Raw genomic sequence first — 23,796 nt, forward strand, 5'->3', positions numbered from 1 at the left:
GGACCAAATGACAGCTGTCTGACTGGAACTCTCCAGCACCATCAGGTCTAGGGGAGGTGAGAGGTGGTTCTCGCCTTCCTCCAAGTCCCACGCAGGGGCTTCGTCTGAGGCTGAGCCTGGACTTCCCGCGAAGGAAAACGGACTGTGGTTCAAGGAAGGATGGGTCTGGGGATGAGAGGACAGTCTCTTCTTGGGCTGGAAGTCAGGGTCGAGGCTGTCTCAGTGCCAGGCTCAAGCTTACTTTAGGCCCTGGGCCAAGAGGGCTTTCTGTGCAAAGCCGGGCACATGAACTGCTGGCGACAGAGCAGATACCATTCCAGGCCAGGACAGAACAGCCTGAGCACCGAGAAGGTGAAAACAGCATCCATTTTAGGCTGTGGAGCAGTTAGTTCTCAAAGCAGGGCTGGTCCTCAATTGACCCAGAACACGCCAGGGTGGGGAGAGCGGGGAGGCTCTGTGGCAAAGGAGAGAGGGACCGGGACATCAGGCACCCACTGGATGATGTCAGCAATTATCCGGAAAGGCATTTGCCCCGCTGAGTCACCGAGCCTCTGACAAAGTGCTCCTGTCTGGGTCTCGGGAGAAATGGGGCTACCTGTCACCGGGGCTCAATTCAGTCTACCTCTTTAGTTCCCTCCCGTGCACCTCCTTCATCCACACTCCAGCAGAGGGTGCTGCCGCCCTCTTGGCCACAGAGCCAGGGGCCCACTTTGGTGGGTACATTTCCCCCGGGGGAGGAAAGAGGGCAGGCTGGAAGCAAGTTTTGTTTGGTCTCAGTAGCTTCCGGCTCAATGAGACTCTCAGCCTTGCCCTGAGGCGTCTGGGGTGGGGTGGTAAGCCACTGTCTTTTCCCCTTGGAGAGTTCCCGGGCTACTTGAATTGGCCTGCTGCTCCACACACTGTGGGGCCAGGATAAGAGCACCACCTCTCAGCCCGTTTCCATAGGGCATCGCGCAGCTCCGCAGCCTACCAAGGAGAGAACCGGCGGCCCAGGGGGACTCCTAAAAGAGAAGGGGACCCGTCACCACTATATGATGGGTTTCCTAGATTCAAAACCCTCCTTCCAATTTGTTCAATTTATTTGTTCTGCTTAGGCGATGCTGGGCCTTTAAGAAAGCATATCTGAGGAAATATGTTTCATCAAAAACAATCCAGAAAGAGATGAGATGGTGTGGAGCAGATGGGGGCAGGGGCCAAGGGGCGGCGGCGTCTTCTTTTTCCACAAAAGCTATAGTGGCAAACCAGTGTAGAAATTGTCTACAACAAGCAAGTACATTGAAAGGGTTACACTCTGCAGCCAGAAGTCCCAGGTAGTGATGCTGTTCTTGTTCTCCTATTCCATGTCTAGAAGAAGAAAGTGGTGTTGGAAAGGGAAAGTTCAATAAGACCAATCAAGGCTTTGATTTCCAACGTTGTAGCTGATGAAAATTGCTGAAAGTTCTAAGAGAGAAATAAGTTGAAGACACTGCCTTCAAATTCAACTCAGACTAAAGACAAACCAATAGACTTTTTAAAAAGTATTCTAACAAAGGTTTGATTTTATAAAAAAAATTAAGAATTGGTCAAAGAAATTGAACAAAAAGTTCACCAAGGAGGCTATTCAAATGGCCAATAAGCACCTGAAAATATGTTCAAAGTCATAAACTCAAAACTCACTGCTATCGAGTCAATCCTGACTCATAATGACCCGACAGGGCAGGGCAGAACTGCCCCTGTGCGTTTTCGAGATCCCCTATCTTTCCCCCCAAAGAGTGGCTGGTAGTTTCAAAGTGCCAACCTTGCACATTGCAGCCCAACAAGTAACCACTACACCACCAGGGCGCCTTCGAAAGTCATTAGCCAGGAAAAAAAATTAAACCAAACTTATTGTCACTGAGTCAATTCCAACCCATAGCAACCATACACGACAGAGTAGAACTGCCCCCATTGGGTTTCCTAGACTATGAATCTTTATAGGAAAAGAGAACCTCATCTTTCTTCCTGAGAGCAGCTGGTGCATTCGAACTACTGACCTTACAATTAGCAGCACAATGCATAATCCATTTTGCCACCAAGACTCCTTGGATATATGAAGATACTGATAATAAAAGGCAATGATAATGGAAACTAAAACAAAACACAAAATGGGCTATTTGATTTACATCAGAGCAGAATCCCATTAGGGAGATAAAAACCAAAGCCACAATGAGACACCATCCTAGCCCCATTAGAATGGCAGGGGTCAATAAATGAAAATACGACCTGTGGGTGAAGTTGTGGATTGCGCTGTTCCACTCTTAGATATATACCCACTGAAGGCAGTGACCCGGACAGACGCACATACACTAACGTTCACTGCAGTACTAATCACAACAGGCAGAAGGTGAAAACCGCCAAAATGTCCATCAACTGATGGATGGAGAAATGGACAGAGAAAACAGGGCATCTCCACACAATAGACCATTGAGCGCGGCTCACCCACTGAGGAATGAAGTCCTACTGCCTGCCACCACATGGACGGACCAGGGTGAGACAAGTCAGAGACAAATGGACACACATTCTATGATTTCACATGAAACAATCAGATATATACAAACCAAACGCAATCCCTGGTTACCACGGACTGGGAGGATAGAAAACAGGGGCTTTGTCTTGAATGGAATGTATGCTAGAGAGAAAGAATGAAGAAAAGTCATGGTTGTACCACGTGAAGGGTGTAGTCAACGTCATAAAAGGATATATGCAGAAATCGAAGAAATGCTGAATGTGTTGTATGTGTATCATTATATTAAAAAACGGTATTGTCAGAGTACATTATCAAGGCGTTTAATTTTTTCTAAAAATAGCATCATCATATAACTCTCAGTTTTAACTAACAATTACTATATATCTAGGCTAAATGTCCCGTTTAACCTTTGCTATAAGCCTCATGTCCTTTGGACATCCATCAGGAGAGACGAGTCCCTGGAAGAGGCCACCATGCTTGAAGAAGTGGACAGTCAGAGAAAGAGGAAGGCCCTCAGCCAGTGGATGGACCCAGTGGCTGCAGAAGTGGGCGCAGACGTAGCAACAAGGACGCAGGCAGCACAGGACCGGGCGAAGCTTCACTCCATTGCACACAGGGCTGCTGAGCTGGAGCTGACTCATCAGTGACCAACAACAATGCAGTCCTCGGAAAGCACTGTGATTCACCCCATTTGTAGGTGTGGGAAAACAACCACTTGTTGTCATTTAAGTTAGTTGTTATGTAAGTTTCAGTGTTTCTGTAAAAGCTAAAAATGGAAGCCGGAACACATGACAGCTGAATAAGGAGAGGGCAGAGTATTGTCACGTGGAGCCTAGAGCAAAATCCATCCCTAGCTTCCCCAGGCAGCTGAGCTCCGCGCTTGGTGGCAGCATATCTATAGGACCACAAGAAAAAAAACAAACTCAATGCCACCAGACAATGCTGACTCACAGCCACCCTACAGGACTGGACAGTGCGGCCCCATTGGTTTTTCCGAGACTGTAAATCTTGACGAGAGCAGGTTTCTCCCACAGAGCGGCTGGTGGGTTTCAACCCGCTGACCTTTCGGTGGGCAAGCCCAACGCGTCACCCAAAGGCAGTCTATCAACGAAATTGGAGAGTAATCTCATGAAGGGGTTGAAACCGTCTGGGCTGTGTGTACAGAGAGGTGGTTGTCAGATGCTGTACGTCGATTCCAACTCAAAGCAAACCCATGAGTGCACAGGACTGTTGCTCTGTCGCCTTTCCAAAGCTGGGACCTTTTGATCGCCGATCGGCAAACCTGCCTTCTGCGGCGTCTCTTGGTGGGTGGAAGCCATCAGCCTCTTGGCTAGTAGTACATTGCTTACTGACTGGAGCCACCCAGGGGAATTTTTCTAAAACCATTCACAACCTCAAATACCAGTGAGGGCACAGAAGTGACAGCTGAAGAGGGAACCACATCATGCTGAAAATGATCACTTAAATGGGGCAGAGGGGAGGGGGTCTGCAGAGAAACACACTCAAATCTGGAACTCATCAAGTGAAAAACACAAGCTCCTCCTCGGTGCCAGCCTCCAGGATCTACCTTCAGAGAAGAGCTCACTGCCAGTATTCCAGCCAAGTGAATCTCAGCTACATTCACGTCATCCTGATTCCCTGGTTTGGAATGCAGAAAAGCTGCCTTGGGGCTTGGTGTTTCACCTGACAAATTCATCCAAGCCGATATCAGAAACTCCAGCTGCCTCATCAGCTTGGTTAGCCTTCACCACAGCAGCATCGAAAGGGTATTATGTGACCACAGTCGGCGTTGCAGGCCTGCTCAGCACTGTTTTCTAGAGACAAGCTCCAAAGGAGACCCAGCTCTCCCGGCGGAAGGCAGCTATGGACGCCTGGTTCAGAAGAGCGCAGGGGAGGCTCGCAACCACTTTGAGCCAAGCCAGAAACATTCCAAAGTGAGACTCGAGATTCACCAAGGGCAAAAAGCCATTACACTCTCTGTCGGATCAGAAATGTAATAATGGTCCTTTAAGGGGGGCCAATTAATTTATAAATGCACAAAGAATCCTAGCCCGGGAGACCTCAGAGGGTCACCCCTGTGACCACGTCATTTACTCATTTCAAATTCAGGATCTAGTGAAGGTGCCGATCCAAGCGCAAATCCAAACTCGCTGCTTCAGAGGCTGTATCGCTGTATCTCTTTACAGGCGCAGGCAGACCGTCTCGGCTTTCTCCCACTGAATTTGTGATGCTAAATCTGGAGTTCTTGTTGATGGTGATTAACAGTATTGGCACCGTGGGGGAGGCCTGGGCAAGGATGAGCAATTTAAATCCTTATTAAGCACATTTTCTGTGATTTTTTGGGTTTTTTTCTGTTTTTATTTTTCATATTGGGGTTCACTGCCGCTATATTTTGTCATTGTGGGTAGCCCTCTTGAATTTCTGTTATATGCTTTTCAACAGATGAAACCCAGAATTGATGAACCTACAGAGAGCAAGTACAATAAGGGTTCCTGGCAGGCATGGTCCTGGGGAAGAGGGAGGCTAATGGGGAGCTGATGTCAAGGAATTCAAGAAGCAAGAGAATGTTTTAAAACTGATTTTGGTAGCAATTGTACAATATTGCTGGCTGTGATTGAACTATGGAATGATATGATATCTGCATTATCTCCCAATAAAATGGTTTTGGGAAAAGAAAAAAAGAATCAGAAGTCTAATGCAAGCCAAAGACACACTAGAAACATAAACTGGGATGTGTGGAATGAAATTTGGCTTAAAAAAAAGTCCACAATTATCACAAATCGATTCAAAAGATAACATCTAAAACAGGTTTATACACAAAAGATGTGAATTGTGGTTTATTTATGATAATGAAGTTTTAGAAATGGCTTAGATGTCCGACAAGAGAGGTAATTTAAGGTATGGTACACCCCCAGGTACACTATTATGCATTAAACATTTTAATGTTATGAAACTATTCTTATAATATAATGCTAAGTAGAAAGAAGCAAACTTGAATAAACAATATGATTCACTTATATAGGTCCTAAGAAAAAATATCTGAATGAACCACACACATGTGAGTCTATCAATTGTTATCTTTGAATCATAGTTACAGTGGTTTTGGTTAGTATTTATTTTTCTGTCTTTTCAAATTCTTCACATTTTTTCTTGCATTTACTTTTGTCACTAAGAATTTTTTTTTCTAAAGAAAAAGACAAGGTTTGTCACACCGTTAGGCACATGCATCTATTCACTCCGTGTTTACTATGCACCTGCCGAGGATTACAGACCTTACTGCTGCTGCTGCTGCTGCTTTGAGGACTACCCTACATTTCACCACACTGTGAGTGAAGCACCATGAAGGACAAGTGACAAAACCAGGTTTGATACCCTTGAACCAGGAAAGGGACACAAACTCATCCCACAACAGCCTGCCTCTCCTGTGTGCGAATCCTTGGGCCAGGCACCCTTCTCTGCATCATCTCGGGCAAGCGTCTCTGTCCTTCTGTTCGGTCGTACCTTGAGGCCAGTGTAGGGCCCTAAGGAGCCCTGCAGTATAGTGGCTCTGTGGTGGGCAGCTAAATGCAGGTCCGCAGTTCACAAATCCTTTCGAACACTTCCTCTGTGGGAGGAAAAGGGGGCCTTCGATTCCCACAAAGAGTTCCAATCTCAGAAACTCAAGGGGGGCAGTTCACCCTGTCCTATGGGGTTGCTAAGAGTCAGCAGGGAGTCAGCATCAGCTTGATGGGAAGTGAGTCCGGGGGGTGTGTGGGGGTTCTACATGAGCTCTGGTGGCACAGTGGTTAGGAGCTGGACTGCGAACCACCAAGTCAGCAGTCTGAAATCACCAGCCGCTCCTTGGGAGAACGATGAGGCTTTCTACTCCTAAAAAGTGTTATAGCTTGGGAAACCCACAGGGCAGTCCTACCCTGTCCTATAGAGTCGATATGAGTTGGAATCCAGTCCATGTCAGTGAGGTATGCCTATGTAGGGAGTCCTGTGTCGGAGCTTACAGGTTGGGCTGCTCATCTTAAGGTCAGTGGTTTGATCCCACCAGCTGCTCCATGGGAGAAGCACAGCCTTTCTGCTCCCGTACATATTCACAGTGTTAGGAATCTGAAGGGGGCAGCTCGAGGCTGTCTGGTAGGATTACTGTGAGTCAGCATCAACTTGATGGCAGTGAGTTTGTTTTACGCCTCTCCTACAGATGAGGGACACTGTAAAGGGCATACGTTTATCCTCCCGAGAGGTGGATTTGGAAGCTAATTCTTCCTGCAGCAGTCCCAGGCAGTATTTCCTGGGGACCCACTCCTCCCTTCTCTAAGTCAAAACATTTTGCTACAAAACCTTAAAAACAATGTTGGCATTCCCCAGGGACTTGAATCATGTTCCTTTAAATGTTCTTTCAGTTTGGGGAACAAAATGTAGCCTGGAGGAGCAAGTTTAGGACTGTAGGGGAAGCGGGGTAAGGTTTCCCTGGAAATTCTCACAGGACAGCTGTCCTTAAAAATTCAGCATTGTGATGGAAAAAATTCCTAAGCTCAATTTCCCTGGCCTTTTTCTCACTTCACACAGTTTTCCGTTTTCTTACACTTCACCCTAAGGACCTGCGATCGTCCTATGTCCTTCAAGAAAACTCTTCAATCTTGCTCCCTTGCCACTCCCAAAGCCCAAGGTACCCTGGTGAGACTAGACTGAGCCCGGGGGATTCTGTGGCTGTTCAAATCCACCAGCCACTCCACAGGAATGAGATGAGGCTCCTGACTGCCATAAAGGCTGACCAAGCCCTCCACTGGGTTTCTTTGTTTGTTTTGGTAGTTTTTAAAAAAATCATTTTATTAGGGGCCCATACAACTCTTATCAAAATCCATACATCCATCCATCGTGTAAAGCACATTTGTACATTCATTGCCCTCAGCATTCTCAGAACATTTGCTCTCCACATAAGCCCATGGTATCAGCTCCATTGGGTTTCTGTGAGTCAAAATCTACTCAATGGCGGAGGTTTGGGGTTTGAACAGGACTGGGATGGATGAATGACTGAAAGACCGTGTCTGTAGTCCTCCGCCGATAGCAGAGACATGATTAAGCATGATTTGTTTAATCAACCTGTGTGTGTATAAACTGGAAACTTAGTAGTAGCACTGTTGCACTAATCTTGGACAGGCCCTACAGTTCCACCAGAGTCAGTGGCAAGTCAAGGGTACCTTCTAAGGTACAAACTGAAAGTACAGGTGAAGAAGAAACAACACCCCTAAGATTCAGAATCCGTTCGCCCAAGGCTGGGTCCCTGATTTGTCCGCAAAAGGCAGTTACTCGTCCCTGGAATAACCACAGCTACCTCACAGCTACTTTCTGACCACATGGTTTCCGCCTCTGTCCAGTGACTGTCCTCCAGGGACTCACAGGTGCACATCTCTATACCTTGGAGGCACCATGGCCGGCCTTTTGCCCTCCTCCCTACAACTTACACTCCCGAGGCGCTCAACTGCATCAGGACTGTGCACTCTAAGACAGACCCTGCCAGGCCCCACCATGGCCACGGAAGTGAACCCAACCTCATAGACAGCTCTGCTGACCTCCAACTAATTCCAGGACTGTGTTTCTGATGCCAGAGAAATTCACAGGATAACGCCGGGTGGGCAAATGAGTGAAGGAAACATCTTGGGCCCCAAGCAACTGAACAGGATCACGGTCCCTAGAACATAGCAGACACCACTTCACCAATCGAGGCTGTGCCCCAGGGCTTCAGCCAGTGTCATTCTATTGTCTTTAAAAAGTGTCTATCGCCTTACATGATCTTGTGTTTTCATGACATTTCTTGGTATAATTTTGAAACTAAATCACAGCTGAATAAGTTCCCAGATGAGCATACCAGAGCAAAATGGACTTGTATAAATGAGGCATGCCTACCTACCCCGCCCACCTGCACTGTTCTGCACTAACTCCAGCGGCGCAGGCCAGGAGGCTCTTACTAGCTGTGTGGCCATCAGCAGCCACCTCCACACTTAAGTTCTGAGGAGAGCCTTCGAGAGAGCGAGCTGGTTGGATGTCCTCCACAGTCGTCACCCGCCATCATTACAAGCATCTCATCGCCATTACTTTCTTCCACGGACACAATGTTCCAGTCCAATCCTTATTCCCTACTTTGTTTGGACCATAGGTCCCTGAACTGAGAAATCTCTTACATGAAGCATCCACCTTTTTAAGTTTCCCAAATTTTTGCCGGAACTTCATCAGCACAGCTCACCTCTGCACCCTCATTTCTTCATTTATTTGATATTTAAAGGTCAGGCCCTGGGGGTAGACCAGCAGTTCTCAACCTGTGGGTTGCAACCCCTTTGGGGATAGAACAACCCAGAGGTAGTTAGTTTATTGTGCCAACTTGGCCGATAAACACATGTGGGGTTCATTGAAGGGCGGAGGGATAAATAGGCTGGTGAGCCCCGCCTTTCTAGTTCTCGGGTCTCTTGCTTTCTGATGGTCGGACCCGGACGCAGCTTCCTTAGCCAGTTCCCTGCTTCAGCTGGTAAGGCTCACTTCCTGTAAAACATCCCTGAGGAGAAGCCACATGGACCTAACCCGATGCAGCCATGGGTGCTGGAGCAGCCGTGTGGAGACCCCTGCCAGCGCTGAGATGCTTACATGTTCACTGACTCGGCTTTTCTCCTGCAGTCAGCATCATTGCATCTGTTTTGTGAGATGGAGGAGGACTTTGTGGATTGGTGTCGGACATATGGGTAGGTAAATGTTGGACTTGTGGGCTTGGGCAGCACTGGGTTGGGATGTTGTCTTGGTGTGCACTTACCCTTTATATAGCTGTTATTTTTATTACTTTGAATCTACATGATTGCAATGATTCATTTCTAGTCTTTCTTTCTATTCCATATTCCACTCAAGTACACAGAGAATCTTGTAAGATGTATTATTCATCATCATACTCTTGCTGAAAACAACTTCAAAAGTTCTGTACTGCCTATCAGTAACACTTCTGAACTAGACTCTTTCAATTCTTGCATGAAATTCTATTCCGTCCCCGACCACTCTCCCCATACTCCTACCACCCTGAATTTCACTGAATAGCCTCTGCTCTCCCCCTTCTCCCTGGGCCTTGACTTGAGCCCTTCACTCTCTTGGACTACTCCATATACTTTGGCACCATCCTCTTAATCCTTTGACCCTCTGCTTAGAGCAGAACTCTCTGGACAGGGCTTCTCATTCCCACTCTGTAAGGACGCTGAAAGCGCTGCATGCTGTAAGTCAGTCCACAGACAAAAATAACTTTATTAGGGGCATTTATAGCTCTTATAGCAATCCATACATCAATTGTATCAAGCACATTTGTTGACACCATCATTTTCAAAGCATTTTCTTTCCACCTGAGCCCTGGGTACTAGCTCCTCTTTTTCCCCTCCCTCCCTCTCTCTCCCATCCTGTGAACCCTTGATAAATACATTTTTATTATTTTCATCTTATTGTCTCCCCTCACCCACATTTCTATTGTTCATCCCCTTCAGGGGTGGGTGTGGGTTATGCCTCAGTCATTGCGATTAGTTCTCCCTTTCTCCCCCATCTCCCCCCACCTTCCCCCTACCTTCCTGGTTTCGCTACTCTGTTCCTGGGGGTTTTATCTGTCCTACATTCCGTGTGTCAAGAACTCTTATCTGTGCTAATGCACATGCTCCAGTCTAGTTGGATTTGTAAGTTACAACTGGGGTCATGATAGTGGGGGGGGGGGCGAGGAAGCATGAAGAACTAGAAGAATGGTGTGTATTTTGTTGGTGCTATACTGCACCCTGGCTGACTCGTCCCTTCCTTGTGATCCTTCTGTGAGGGGATATCCAATTGTTTGCAGATGGGCTTTGGGTCTCCACTCCAAAATCCTCGTTCACATCAATATGAGTGCTGGTTTTGGGTCTTCTGATGCCTGACACGTGATCCCACTGACAGCTCATGATGATACGGGTTGGTAGGCTTCTTTCATGTGGGCTTTGTTGCTTACCTGGTAGATGGCCACTTGTTTAATGGCAAGCCTTTATGGCTCAGATGCTATATCTTCTAATAGCCAGGCACCATCAGCTTTCTTCACTACCTTTGCTTATGCACCCATTTTGTCTTCAGTGATCGTGTTGGGTCATTCCTTCATTTAAATACTTAATCTAAGGTGTTCCCAGTACCTATGCAATGCCTAATTCCTCAGACCCTGAGACCCTTGGAAGGAGAGTCCAACTATTATTTGATGAATCTATTCATTGCCTCGCACTTGTCTGTTTGTTACAGTGTGTTGACTGAATGTTGCTGTGATACTAGAAGCTTGCCACTAGTATTTCAAACACCAGCAAAACTATCCATGATGAACAATATTCAAATTAGAGTGAATCTTAATGACAAGGATAGAGAAAAGCTCTCAAGACCTCCATTTGCTTATGCCCCATGACTCAAAAAGAGAAGCAGCAATGGAAAATATTCATTAATAATTGGAACACAGAATGTAAAAAGTAAGAATCCAGAAAAAATGGAAATTGTCAAAAATGAAATGGAACTCATAAAGATATGCATCCTAGGCACTAGTGAGGTGAAATGAACTATTATTGAATATTTTGAATCAGACAATCATATGGTTTGTTGTGCTGGAAACGAAAAATTCAAGAAAATGGTGTTGCATTCATCATTAAAAGAAACATGTCAAGGCCTATCTTGAAGTACAATGTTGTCTGTGATAGATGAAAATTATAGTCTAGATCCACACCTATGAGGAACAATTATTACTCACATTTACACACCAAGCACTAAAGCCCGTGGTGAAGCAACTGAAGAACTCTACCAGCTTTTTCAGCTTGGAAGGGATCCAGCATGCACTCTAGCAGCATGGTGAGTGGGAGGTAACAGCTGGAACACGGAGGATCAGTCATTGGAAAATATGGCCTTAGGGACAGGAACAAAACTAGGGACAGCGCAATATCATTTGGGAAGACCAATGATCCTCTTCATTCCAAATTCATTTTTCCAACAAGTGAAAGGTGACTATATGGGTGGATCTCACCAGATGTAATACACGGAATCAAATGGGCTCTATCTGGGGCAAGAGATCATGGAAAGGCTCAGTATCATCAGCCAAAATGAAGGCAGGAGCTAGCTGTGAATTTCTTTAATACTGCAGCTTGAAGTGGGAGGAAATTAACAAGTCCATGAGAGCCAAAACATGACCTTGAGTGTATCCCCGCTGAATTTAAAGATCATATTAAGAACAGATTCCCCACTCTAATCAGTAAGGACTGAAGGTGTGAGTTGTGTGATGCTATCAAGAGTAGCACACGTGAATAAAGTTAAAGGACATTAAAAAGGCAGAAAATAAATAACAAACCAAAGTGGATGTCAGAAAAGACTCAGAAACTTGCCTTCAAATAAACATTAGCGAAAGCAAATGGAAGAAAAGGTGAGTTAAAAGAACTGAACAGGACATTACAAAGAACAGCTTGATAGGACAAAGTAAAGCTTTATCACAAAGGGCAAAGACCCAGAGTTAGAAAGCCAAGAGGGAAGAATATGTTCCACATATCTCAGGCTGAATGAGCTGAGGCAAAACTTAAATTCTCAAGCCGAAATATTGAGTCTGTGGATCAATATTCAATGATGCAGAAATAGCGAAAGAAAATGGAAGGAATACACAGTCATTGTACCACAAATAATTGGTTGGCGTTCAACCATTTCGAGAGGAAGCATATGATCAGGATCCAATGGTGTTAAAGGAAGAAATCCTAGCAGAAATGGAAGCACTAGCAAAAAACAAAAGACTCTAGGAATTGGTGGAATACCAATTGAAATGTCTCAACAGGATGATTATGTATGAACCGGAAGCACTCACTCATCTTTGGAAGGCAAGCAACACAGCTAACCAACCGAGAGATATGTATACCCATTCCAAAGAAAGGCAGCCCAACAAAATATGGAGATTATCAAGCAATATCATTAACATTACACATGTAAAAACTTGCTAAAGATCATTCATTCAAAAATGGTTGTAGCAACACCTAGATAGGATGCTGCCAGAAGTGCAGGCTGGATTCAGAAGAGGATGCAGAAACGGGGTTTGTTGTTGTTGCTGTTGTTGTTGTACAGAACCAGGGTTATCATTGCTAACATCAAATGGATCTTTGCTGAAAGCAAAGACTACCAGAAATAAGTTTACTTGTGTTTTCTTGACTATGAAAAGTCATTTGACTGTGTGAATTAGAACACACTACACAACAGGTGGTGTTTTGTTGTGTTGTCCATAAGATTGCTACGAGTCGGACATGACTTAACAGCACCCAACAACGACAACACGGATAACATTGTGAAAAATGGAAATTTCAGAGTACTTCATTGGGCTCATGAAGAACCTGTGCGGAGACCACGAGGTAGTCGCTGGAACAGAGCAGAGGGATACAGCACGGTTAAATCAGGAAGGTGTGCCTCAGGATAATGTCCTCATCACACCTATTCACTCTGTTGCCTGAGCAAGTAATCCTAGAAGCTGGCCTAAATGAGGAAGAATGTGGCATCAGGAATAGAGGAAGGTTTATTAAAAACCTTCTGTGTGCAGATGACATAACCTTGCTGAAAGCGAAGAGGACTTGGAGCACGTACTAATAAAGATCAAAGACGACAGCCTTTGGTGCGGATTACAACTCAGCATAAAGGCAACAAAAGTGCTCACAACTGGGCCAGGAGACATCAGGCTAAACAACAGAAGGACATAGGTTGTCAGGGACGTCATCTTGCTTGGATCCACAGTCCATGCTCAAGGACTCGAGTCAAGAAGGCGGCAAATGGCGTACTGCACTGAGCAAATCTGCTGCAAAAGACCTCTCCGAAGCGTTAAAAAGCAAGATGTCACTTTGAGGACTAAGGTGTGCCTGGCCGTGGTGTTTTCAAGCATCTCCCATGAGCACTGCTGCAGATGAAAGTAGCCTGAAGGAGAGCGGATGCCTGAGTCAGGGAGTTGGAGAAGAACACGGGAAGCCCAGACGGAACGCTCCTCATACACTGTGACAATGGTACCGGAGTGACCAGTCCCCAGAGAAGGACGTCATGCTTGGTGAAGTAGAAGGTCAGTGAGAAAGAGGAAGCCCTGTCATGAGCTGGGTTGGCACCGTGCTGCCACGCGGGCTCACATGTAGGAGCAGTTGTGAGGGGGCCCAGGACCGGGCAGGGTTTCGTTCTGTTATACGGAGGTCACTATGAGTCAATACAACTTAAGGACACTTAACAACAGCTCTGTGTCTGGAACTACTTAAGGACTTTACAACACCTATCTTCGTATCATCGATTTGATAATGATCCCTAATAAATTGAGAAAATGTTCACTTGTTCTTTGATATCAATATTAATTATAATGTCTCTTCTAAAATACTGAGTAAAATAGTTATTATCAATTTTCCTCAACGAGTTCACTGAGAAAATCATCTCAAGGGATTCTTTGGTACCACCCTCCTGCTATGGATCATCTGGTGATGTGCTCTCAGGGCGAAAGTTAAGCTTCTTTTTCACTGTCAATTACTTTTGAAATTCATCCTTGTTGTTGACAAAAGCTGGAAAACTGCATATGGTATGATACCATTTTTATAAAGCTTAAAAAAGAGCAGGACTAAATAATATCTTGTTTATGAAAACACGCACTTAATGATACAAAAAAAGTAGACGAAGGATAAACAGCACACTCGGGTAGCGACTATTTCTGGACAGGCAGTTAGCAGGCTTTGGGAACAAGGCAGGGGTCCAGAGCAGAGGAAATGTCTACTTCTCATTTTGGGGGTGAGCTCCGGGTGTTTATTTCAGGATGATGCTTCATTACTTACATATATATTCATTCCATTCCTTCCCCTTAGCAAATATTGCTATTTATGTATGTCTGCTTGGAAATATATTGATTCATATTATTATTATTATTAAGTTCCTTGAAGGAACCTACTGGCCATCAATGAGTGCCTGGATACTGCATAGAGTGCTATATGATTTCTTCACAGTGCCCTTAAGAGATGACTATTCCTTTCTCAAATTTAGAAATTAGAAATATTGAGTAATAAGGTCAAGGTCTCACCTGATGCCAAATATCTTCTGTTTGCCACTCTGGATTCACTCTCCATCTCCCCTCCCCTCTCCAGTGCCCTGGGATCTGTCTGTCAGCTGGTGCCCCCATCCTCTGAATGCTGTCTGTGTTCAGCCAGTGACCCGCACCAACAGGAGGTTAGTCAGGTGGGAGAAGAATGAGGACGGGGGCCAACTCCACTCACCTTACATCACGGAGTCACACTCAAGGCCACAGCGGCTGTCAGACAGCCTTCGCACACAGCTACCATCTTTCTCTAGAGTCCAGGGACGCCCCCCACCCCACTTTTCCCATTCAGGCCTAAACAAGGTAGCAGCTCCCCTCTCTGCCCTGGGGGCCCAAACGTGGCTGGTTTCCCACAAGCTTATGAACTCTTCTCCAGTGCCCAGGCTGAGTGGTAGTGTAGTAGAGAGTCAGGGTCTGCACCCCAGTGTTTTCTTTACTAACATGCCTCCCTGCCCTTTGCTGTAAACACGAAACCCTCGCTAAAGAGGGTGTTGCTAACAGTGTTGCTAATACTATGATGCGTGTGTGTGTGTGTGTGTGTGTGTGTGTTTCGGCAGCCAAGTAGAACACTCCTTGTTCTTCAGGGTTGTGTCACATGCAGCGAGCACCAGGGACACTACACTGGGTTCAAATGTCAAGTGTGCAAAATGAAATAGAAATGATAAACCCTCCCATCAGGACCAACAAAAGAAATTTAAAATGGATATAAAAGGGTACATATTTTAGGAAAGTATAAATTATAACAACGTGACCTAAACATTCTCGGGGGTTCTCTTTTCTGGACCTTTCGTTCCTTTGATTCCTCCCCTCACTGCCCCCGTCATGCTGAACTGACGATTCCAGAACAAGGAACCACACATCTCGCGGGCCCTGCAACAGAGCACACTTGACAGTGACCGCGGGGTCAGCGCACTTCTCCCCTGCTGAAAACGGTGGGAGGAACCCTGACAGTGCTGCCCTCCTCCTCTGCATCATCTCTCTGGATTTCTCTAATGACGCCTCAATTCTGGCCATGGTGAAGTTCAGGTGCTATGCACAACGGAAGGAAACACTGCCCCGCCCTACACCACCCTCCCCATGGTTCCTGGGCCTGAATGAGCCCGCGGTGGCAGCGATGGTGTCAGTCCATCTCCTGAAGGCCTTCCTCTTTTAACCTGACCTGATTCCTTAACATCATCCCTCACTAAGACCCTGCCTTCCTTCCCGGACCACTCAGCATCTCATCGGCACTGCCAAGAGCAGGTCAGTTGCAGGGGTATCCAAGGGGTTAACAAGCGGTGTCCTTGGGAGCTGCAGAAAGACGATCACGATGAAGCAGAACCACAAGATGAAGAAGAGAGATTCAGTGCAGGAAGAGTAACTCGGGGTTTCTTGACTAGGTGTTGTTAGCTGCTATCATATTGGCTCCTATTTTGGGTGACTCCATGCACACTGGAACAACATGCCCCGTCACCCCACAATCGGTTACAGACCAGGCATTTGTAGTTCATAGAGTTTTCACAGGATGATTTTCAAAAATGGATCACCAGGATTTTCTTCCTAGTCTGTCTTGGTCTGGACACTACTGCAACTGGTTTATCATTAAACTAACACATGAATCTCCACTGATAAGTGGTAGCAGCTGCACATGAAGTAGATTGGTCAGGATCGAACCCAAGACTCACACCCAGAAGGCAATAATTCTACCACTGAGCTACTTCTTCCCTATACTAGATGTACAATTGGTAAGTTTATGGCCGATTACCAATGATCTCTGAGGAGATGATCAACATTGTAGGCTATGACTGGGCAATTGTTCAGTTGCAGACTGGATTTTCTATTCTTTCTCTAAATTTCTAGAGATAATTATTATTAACTCTCCTTTCATGTAAAGTAATTGCAATCAGATAACCAGAGGGAGGAAAAAGGTAGCCGAGTGTCTGACAGACAACAGTTAGGAAAGGTAGGGATTGTCTAAGATCTCTATCTAATACCTGGCTTATTGCAGGCACTCAATACGTATTGACTGAATGTGATTGCTAGAAACTGAGTGATGAGATCTTTCAGGTCTTCAGAACAAGATTATAGAAATACTGAGAGGACCCAGGAGCAAACCAGAGAAACTAGAGGAGACATATCCCAGGCAGAGCTAGACCCCCAGAGAAGAACACAGGTACTGTTCTCAACCACGACACCTAGAATGATCCTGGGCCTTCAGTGGTGGCCCCGGATCCCACCGCAGGCCAAGGAGACAGGAAACAGTTCTCTAAGACTTTACTATGTAATCTAGACTATTTGACAAGAGAGTGAAATTCAAGGTCTTATTTGGGGAGCTTCAGAAAGGATGACATATTGTTGGCATTTTCTGAGGGAAGCAGGCCGTAGATTTTATGTTGTATTTTTCCCCCAACGCCATAGACACAGAAAATTCAGGTCAGGAAAGGTGACTAGAGGTTATTTCATGTAGACACCGCCCCAGGGGAGGAATTCTTCCTACACCATCCCTGACAAGACGCTCCCTTTCTCCAGGGGCAGCACCAGTACTGCTGGACAGCTCCTGAACAATGGCTGTTCTGGGTCCAGGCCACCGTCTGGATCTAACTGCTACCCAGTGAGCAAGGGACATCTTGCTTGCTCCCTTTCTGAGGCGCAGCTGAACTAACGTGGGAAGGCAGTTATCAATCCTGACGGCAAAACATCCCTCACTCCTTCGGCTGCAGTGACATGATTTGTGGATCCTTCAATTTGTAATAATGATCACTGTCCCTGACAGCACTCTAACTGGTCAGTCTAGTCCTTCAAGCGTTGCTGGAGGAGTTGAATGTTGCAGGCTTGAGTGGCTGCACTGCACAGAGGATGGGGGCACTGTTTCATCCTGTCCCTTTATAAATGAGCACAGCCACCTGTCTCATCACCAGTTCCAGGATGGTGCCCAGAATGGCCATCAAACCAGCTAATTCCTAGATCCTGGCATCTTCTTTCATCATTTGCCCTTAATTCCTGTTCTCTGCAAGCTGGTTCATCTTAAATGCTGCCAGCTGGTCTCATCTGCTTTCCCTTTTACAGCTACTAGTTGGCAGGTATACCTGGGTTTCCCTAACATCCTCAAAAGGCCCGTGCCCATTCATCACGAACCCTCAATCTACCTGGCAAGTGAGGTTGTAGTCATTTGTGAGATTTAGAAATTCAGATCGAATGTCACCTACAGACCCAACCTCACCCATCTGTGGAGCAGACTTCGGTTACCATAAGACCCTGTCTGTCTTGTGAGCATCCTGGGCCATGAGGTAGGATACTTTCTTCTCATGCGTACCAGTTGTCCTTGGGTAAACTCTGATTCCTGGTGGTCCTGTGTGTGTCAGATCCACAGGGTTTGCAGAGGCTGATATTCAGTAGACTGCAAGGCCTTTCTTCCGAGATAGATTTAAACCTCCGACATTTCAATTAGCAGCTGTGCATGTTAACCATTTGACTAATTGGTGCTTCTTCCCATCAGTATCGTCTACCTAAGCTTTCAGCTGAATTTCCCTTCTTCTAAACCCATGTCTATATCCAAGAGTGGAAAATCCTTTCCCTAAACTTTATCAAATTTAGAACAATCCTGTTCTAGGTTTTCTTTCCCACAGTCATCGTGTGTGCACTTGTGGTCAAGAGAAGTCAGAAGCAACCAGTGTGATTCATGAGTGGCCCACCCACTCCTGGGGAACACAGGTTCCCAAGGAGGGAGAAAGCAGGTACCATGGACCAACTCTCCCCCGGGCAGGTGGCAACAGGATTTGTCCTCCCACCTGCCAGCACCTGTGAATAACATCTCAGGACACTGAGAAGTAGACGGCTTGCTTCCAGAATGTTCCTCCAATAGTAACACGGTGTTTCTTCTTTCTCAGTCTCTCTTGGGCTTCACTTTACTTCATGTCACCAGAAAGGTTTTCTTCTTAGATGGTTTCCCATCCGTTTTGTCCCAATCTTTTCTTAACAAGCGAGAATGAAGAAAGGTACGCTTCCAGCCGTGTTCCCCGCCCATTCCAGAGAAAAGACAAGTGTGCCAGAAGAGAGAACCACGTGCCCTTCCTAGCTCCCCGGGCCCAATGTCTCTAACTCTAAAAGAACTGAAAGCCCTTTACGGGTCGCTGCAAAAACTTCACTTGCAACTTGCTTTAGAAAATGCGGGTTTTATACCTGCTAGCAGTGTACTTCAGGGAAAGGTGCTATTAAAAATTGCTTAGACCTCAGATGGCTAAATTACTAAAATTCCCTAGATCAATCATAGGTTATTTAGTCTATCACTGTGCCTGTGGGTACATGAGATGCTTTCTTCAGTGGAAAGATTTCTAGGAGAAGCCCCTCGTGTATTACAAAGTCTGGTACCTCATGCATTCACAGTTTATGGGATCTTCTTTCAACGCAACCCTGTTGAGACTGAAGACCTTTTATCTTTTTTTTCTTCAATCCTCAATGAAGCCATGAAGAAGAGAGACATGAATTGGCATGTATTTGTTCACAGCCTTGTGCTAGGAGTGCTCCCATTCCATTCAACAACTTCTCAAGCACTGCAAGACCGCCCTTAAAAAGACCCCTTCACCACCTGCCCATCTCCAGCCACCAGTCTCTTTACAGTTGTCCTCCCTCTCACGTGCTGACACCTGCTTCTAGAACTGAATCGGCAAGTTGGAAGTTCTCCACGCTCTCCCCACAAAGGAAGAACAGACTACAGAGCTCCTCCTTCCCCGTATTCTCTGCATACGCTTCCTAATGCTCCCGTCTGCGGAAATGGGACGCAGAGAGACAGGGGAAGGGCCAGAACACCCCAGACAGCACTTCTCATCCACCACAAAACCCAGAGCAGACTCCAGCTCCATTCAGTGAGAGGAAGAGTAGTCCTCTCTGCCTAAAGGCGGGCATGGGGGGAGAGCACTGAAGTAGGAGGTCCCTGGGCGGCACAGAGGGTTTGTGCTAGATTGTGATAAAGGTCGGTGGCTCAAACCCACCACACACACACACACACACACACACACACACACACACAGGCTGGGTGACCTGCTTCTGTGAAGGCCACGGCTAAGGAAACCCTAGGGAACTCTATCTGGCCACACATGGGCTCCTTGTGAGTCCGCATCAGCTCGAGGACCACAGGCTTGGTTCTGGCTGGCTCGCGTGCAGAACAGGAACCCTCTCTGCGGGCATTCCCTCCCAGGGCTCTTTGGGCTCTCATCATCTACGTCCCTCTGACAAAGCGAAGGCCTTTCTCCCCGTTCTCGAGAGATATACACCACCACCTTGGCATGTCTCCTCCCACCCACCTCTGCACCAGTGGGGGTCACTGGGACCAACACTTCTCAACTCCTTCTCATTAGCCCCCTTCCTCCTCTGAAAGAGGAGCTCCTGTCGGACAGGTTTTCCATCACTGCCCCAAGGACATTTGAATAAGGACAAGGATGCTGCATGTCTGCTCATGGAGTGTGTGTGTACCTGCGCTGTACACACCAAAAAGCAATGTCCACCTCCTCGGGTGGGCAATGGCAGCACTGCTGAGAAGGCGTGGCCTACACTGAGCCACGGACTGTCCCTTGCGGACTGAGACCAGTGGTTACTTACCCCAAACTCCAATAAGTATACATTCACTAGCCAGAGGTTGTAACAATAATCCTTTCCACAAGCCACTGTGGATTGGCCCGTGCTGTCCGACTTCCCTCAGGTAAAGCAGCTTCTCATCCCCAGCCCCCTGCCTGGGCCACTCTGTCTCTTGGTCCGGGCCCAGTATGGGTCCTCTGAGCCTGGGGCCTTCACCTCTGCCTACTGTTCCCACTCCATTCATAGGAATCTCAGCAGAAACAATAGGAATGAAGCGAACAATGGACTATGAGGTTCCAGGGATCATTAGAATCTGCTCCTGGGGCCCCTGGCAGGGCTGGAGGCGCATGCTGACTCTCTTGCATCCTCCCAGCGACCCTGCTCCCCCTGACACCCGCCCCCACCACACCCCTACTTTACCTTGGCACGCTGGCCAAATACGTCACAAGCTTCCGCAGGTCTTCCTGTCTTATTCTGTCATGATTGCTGCGGGCAGGGAAGGTCAGGATGGGTCCACCTCGCTTATCACGGCCCCCTGCAGGGAGGAAGAGGAGGGAATTTAAAGCCAGAAAGCATGCTCCAGAAAGGAGGGGGATCCATTCAACTGGTTGGATGCATCAGGCAGAAACATGGTGCCCAAGAAAGCTGCCCTTGGGACCAGGACACAGGATGTAGATGCACACACCGTGTGTGACCCTGGGCACATTTTGTGATTCCCGGAACCCTCGCTGTACAATGAGGATGGAAGTCACACTGGCCGCTTTGCAGGGTGCGACTGTAAGCCACAAGAACACTGTCAGCGTTCTTATTGAGAAAGTGGTAGGGCCTCTAGAAGACGGACCTCCAGGCACTTCCTTTGGCTTACACAGACCTCTGTGAGCATCAGAGGAGCCGGCCATCGTGGAGAGAATCCTGCCCCTCTGGGGACAGCATTGCTGGGGGTTTTAGACTCAAAGGCAATATATTAAATATTTCCTACAAAGCAGAGCGCCCACCCCTGCCCGCCTGCCCGAGGTGCCACCTGTCACTCCTGCTGGAAGAACACATGAATCTTCAACCGAAAGGAGGCTGCTCTGGTCTTAATCACGGCAAATGCGTATGCACGCAGCACCATTGCACATGCCTTCTAAGTATCACGTGGGAAAGCTGAAATGCGTACACCACAATGACCATCGCTCTTAGAAGGCTCTCCTACTTTCTCTTCTCCCCACCCTCCAAGCTTCCCATTCGTTATGATGCAACCCTTGAATGCACTTCTTGATGTGTGACTACAAGCAGAAAGAGGGGCTCTGGTGGGTCACCTGCTCGCTTGCTATCCACAGATCAGGGGTCAAACCCACCAGCCATCACAGGGAAGCTCAGTGTGGGTGGAAAACAAAGCGGGCTTTGGGCTCCTATCAAGATGGGCATCCCCTGAAGTGCTAGTGGCAGTTCCCATCTGCCCCGTGGGATCACTGGGAGTCAAGTATCCCAGGAGGGGTAGACTGAGATGAAGCTCGGTGCAGTAAGCTGTCCTCCCAGGGCACCGGTGATGATACTAGGAAATGCTCTGCCTCATGAGGAGCGACTCCCCTCCCCTTTCCTCAGGACGCCCCCTGCCCCCACCTCCCACAAAGAGGGGATCCTCACACAGAGGATCTAAGGCAAGACAGAGAAGGGACAGCATGGCCATCCCCATACCAGAGAAGCCGCTGGGCACGCAGTCTTCTGCAGAGCAACTCTCTTCCAGGGCAAAGGCAAAGTCAGCAGGCCCCACCCACACTGAGCTAATGAGTACCGCTTGCCTCGTGTGGTGGGGTGCAGGAGCCCCCAAAATACACCAAGAGGGAGAGCTTGGCAAACAGACTGCAATCAACTCCAGGAATATCCCTGAGGGGAAACACAGAAGCCGGAAGGGGAAGAGGATCAAGCTGGATGGAGGCCACGGAGAGAGGATCTGGTCCCAGTGAAGACAATAACGTGCCAGTCTCTCCAGCTGCTCAGCAAGAAAGATTTGTACAGATCGACTAGCGAGTTCAAGTGCGGGTCTAGATCTTCTAGCCTTACTCCTTCACACTGATAGCCACACCCATGTACCCATCTTGCAAAACAGTCTCCAGCTCCTGAGAAACTGAAGTGGAAGGACGGAATTAAGCTGCCCCTAAAGCTGCCAGGCTATCTCTCACTCTCGACTTTCCATCTTGACCTTACCCTAAGGATGTTCAGTCTTGGGCATGTTGTAGACACAACAGTTTGAATTCTTCCAGACCCTCCATGAACACCTTCTGAGTAGACCCATAGGAACATGGGGAGCCGAGGCTGGCTCAACTGTTAAAAGTGGACCAAGGCTGGTTGGCATCATCCCTCTCAGGTCGGAGCACTGAGAGTGGGGAAAGGAACTTCAGAATCACAGTCGGGGAAGGTTCCAGAAAGCAGTGGGAGGGGCAGTGAGGACAGAAAGCCTGGGGGAAGGACAATCCGTACCTTTCTGAAGTGTGGAGTCAAGAATGGAACAGTAGAATCAAGTCAGATAAGAAGAACAAGACAAGCACGCACAGTGGAAGAGAATCCTTACGCTGGAAACAGTGGGGCTAAAAAGGGGGTAGAATCACAGAGCAGGTACACAGGCCAGGGGTCAGGGGGCAGGTGGATACATTTACCTCCTTCTATAAGGCAGGCTGGCAAAATTCAAAGAGGGAAGGGAGAGTGTGGCAAGACAAGAGTTTGGAGAGACAGGTACTTGGAAAAGAAGACGTCATCCTGCCTATGGGGATACTGCTCTTTGAGTGCAGTAGGAGAACCTAAAATCGAGAGTCAAGGTTGAGGTGCAGATGAGAAAGGAGGAGCAACACCATCCATCCATAGAAGGCTTCCGGAGTGAGCAGGGGCCTGTGGGGAGGGGCTCAGGGTAGATGGTAGGGTTCAGGAGCACAGTGGGAGCGCCATTGAAGGGTTGTTGCTGGTACCCATGCGGGACTGCACCTTCAATGAAGTCACAATGAAGCTAATGCTGGTGTAATGAGAAGACCCAGTGAAGGACTGTAAGTTCCCAGAGGGGAGAGAAGGGGTGCGTTTTGTTTATCTGGTACGATCACAACAAGTCAAAGGTCAGAGGTGAGAATCACAGAGAGAGTCAAAGATCAAGATCTTGGATGTGCATGACCATGGTAGGGAGGCAAAGGGCTTTGGTGCCAAGGAGGATGAGGAACCATGAAGCTATAGGATTTCATGGATAATTATTAACCTTGGCGTGCGAATGAGAGTTACCTGTTGGGCTGGTAATTTCAAGATCAGCAGTTCAAACCTACCAGCCACCCCACAGGAGAAAGATGAGGCTGTCTGCTCCCATTGAGATTTGCAGCCTTAGAACCCCCAAGGGGCAGTTGTACTCTCTCCCACAGGAGTGCTGTGAGCCCAAACAGACTCCATGCAGAGGCTGGTCAGGGTTTGGAGGATGGGCCACAGTAAGGAAGCCAAGCCCGCACTCAAGTCCATGTGTATTATAGGAGCTGATCACAGGGCCTGAAAAGGTGATGGGGATCGGGGCAAGGTTTCCAAATGAGTGCTTCCCCTGCTGAAATGAGCATTGACTTGCTATAGGTATCCTGGTACAAGGCATTGGCGGTAGGTGCTATAGAGCAGATGCAGGGAATAAATAGAGGGGAGATGTAATGGAATGTTCTATAAATCACAGTGGTCCTCC

The 23,796-nt window shown here is 47.4% G+C and overlaps 1 protein-coding gene across 4 annotated transcripts in view; it reads right to left on the reverse strand.

Moving 5' to 3' along the window:
* The window catches only part of KALRN (kalirin RhoGEF kinase), a 727,411-nt gene that overhangs the window by 478,404 nt on the left and 225,211 nt on the right, over positions 1–23,796 (reverse strand). For all 4 annotated transcript variants that reach the window (XM_075556312.1, XM_075556314.1, XM_075556313.1 and 1 more), the window contains exon 3: positions 20,535–20,649. In XM_075556312.1, the coding sequence (XP_075412427.1) occupies positions 20,535–20,649 (115 nt within the window). The remainder of the gene's footprint in view (positions 1–20,534; positions 20,650–23,796) is intronic.

This window comes from Tenrec ecaudatus, chromosome 8 (genome assembly GCF_050624435.1).
Source record: "Tenrec ecaudatus isolate mTenEca1 chromosome 8, mTenEca1.hap1, whole genome shotgun sequence".
Taxonomy (NCBI): domain Eukaryota; kingdom Metazoa; phylum Chordata; class Mammalia; order Afrosoricida; family Tenrecidae; genus Tenrec; species Tenrec ecaudatus.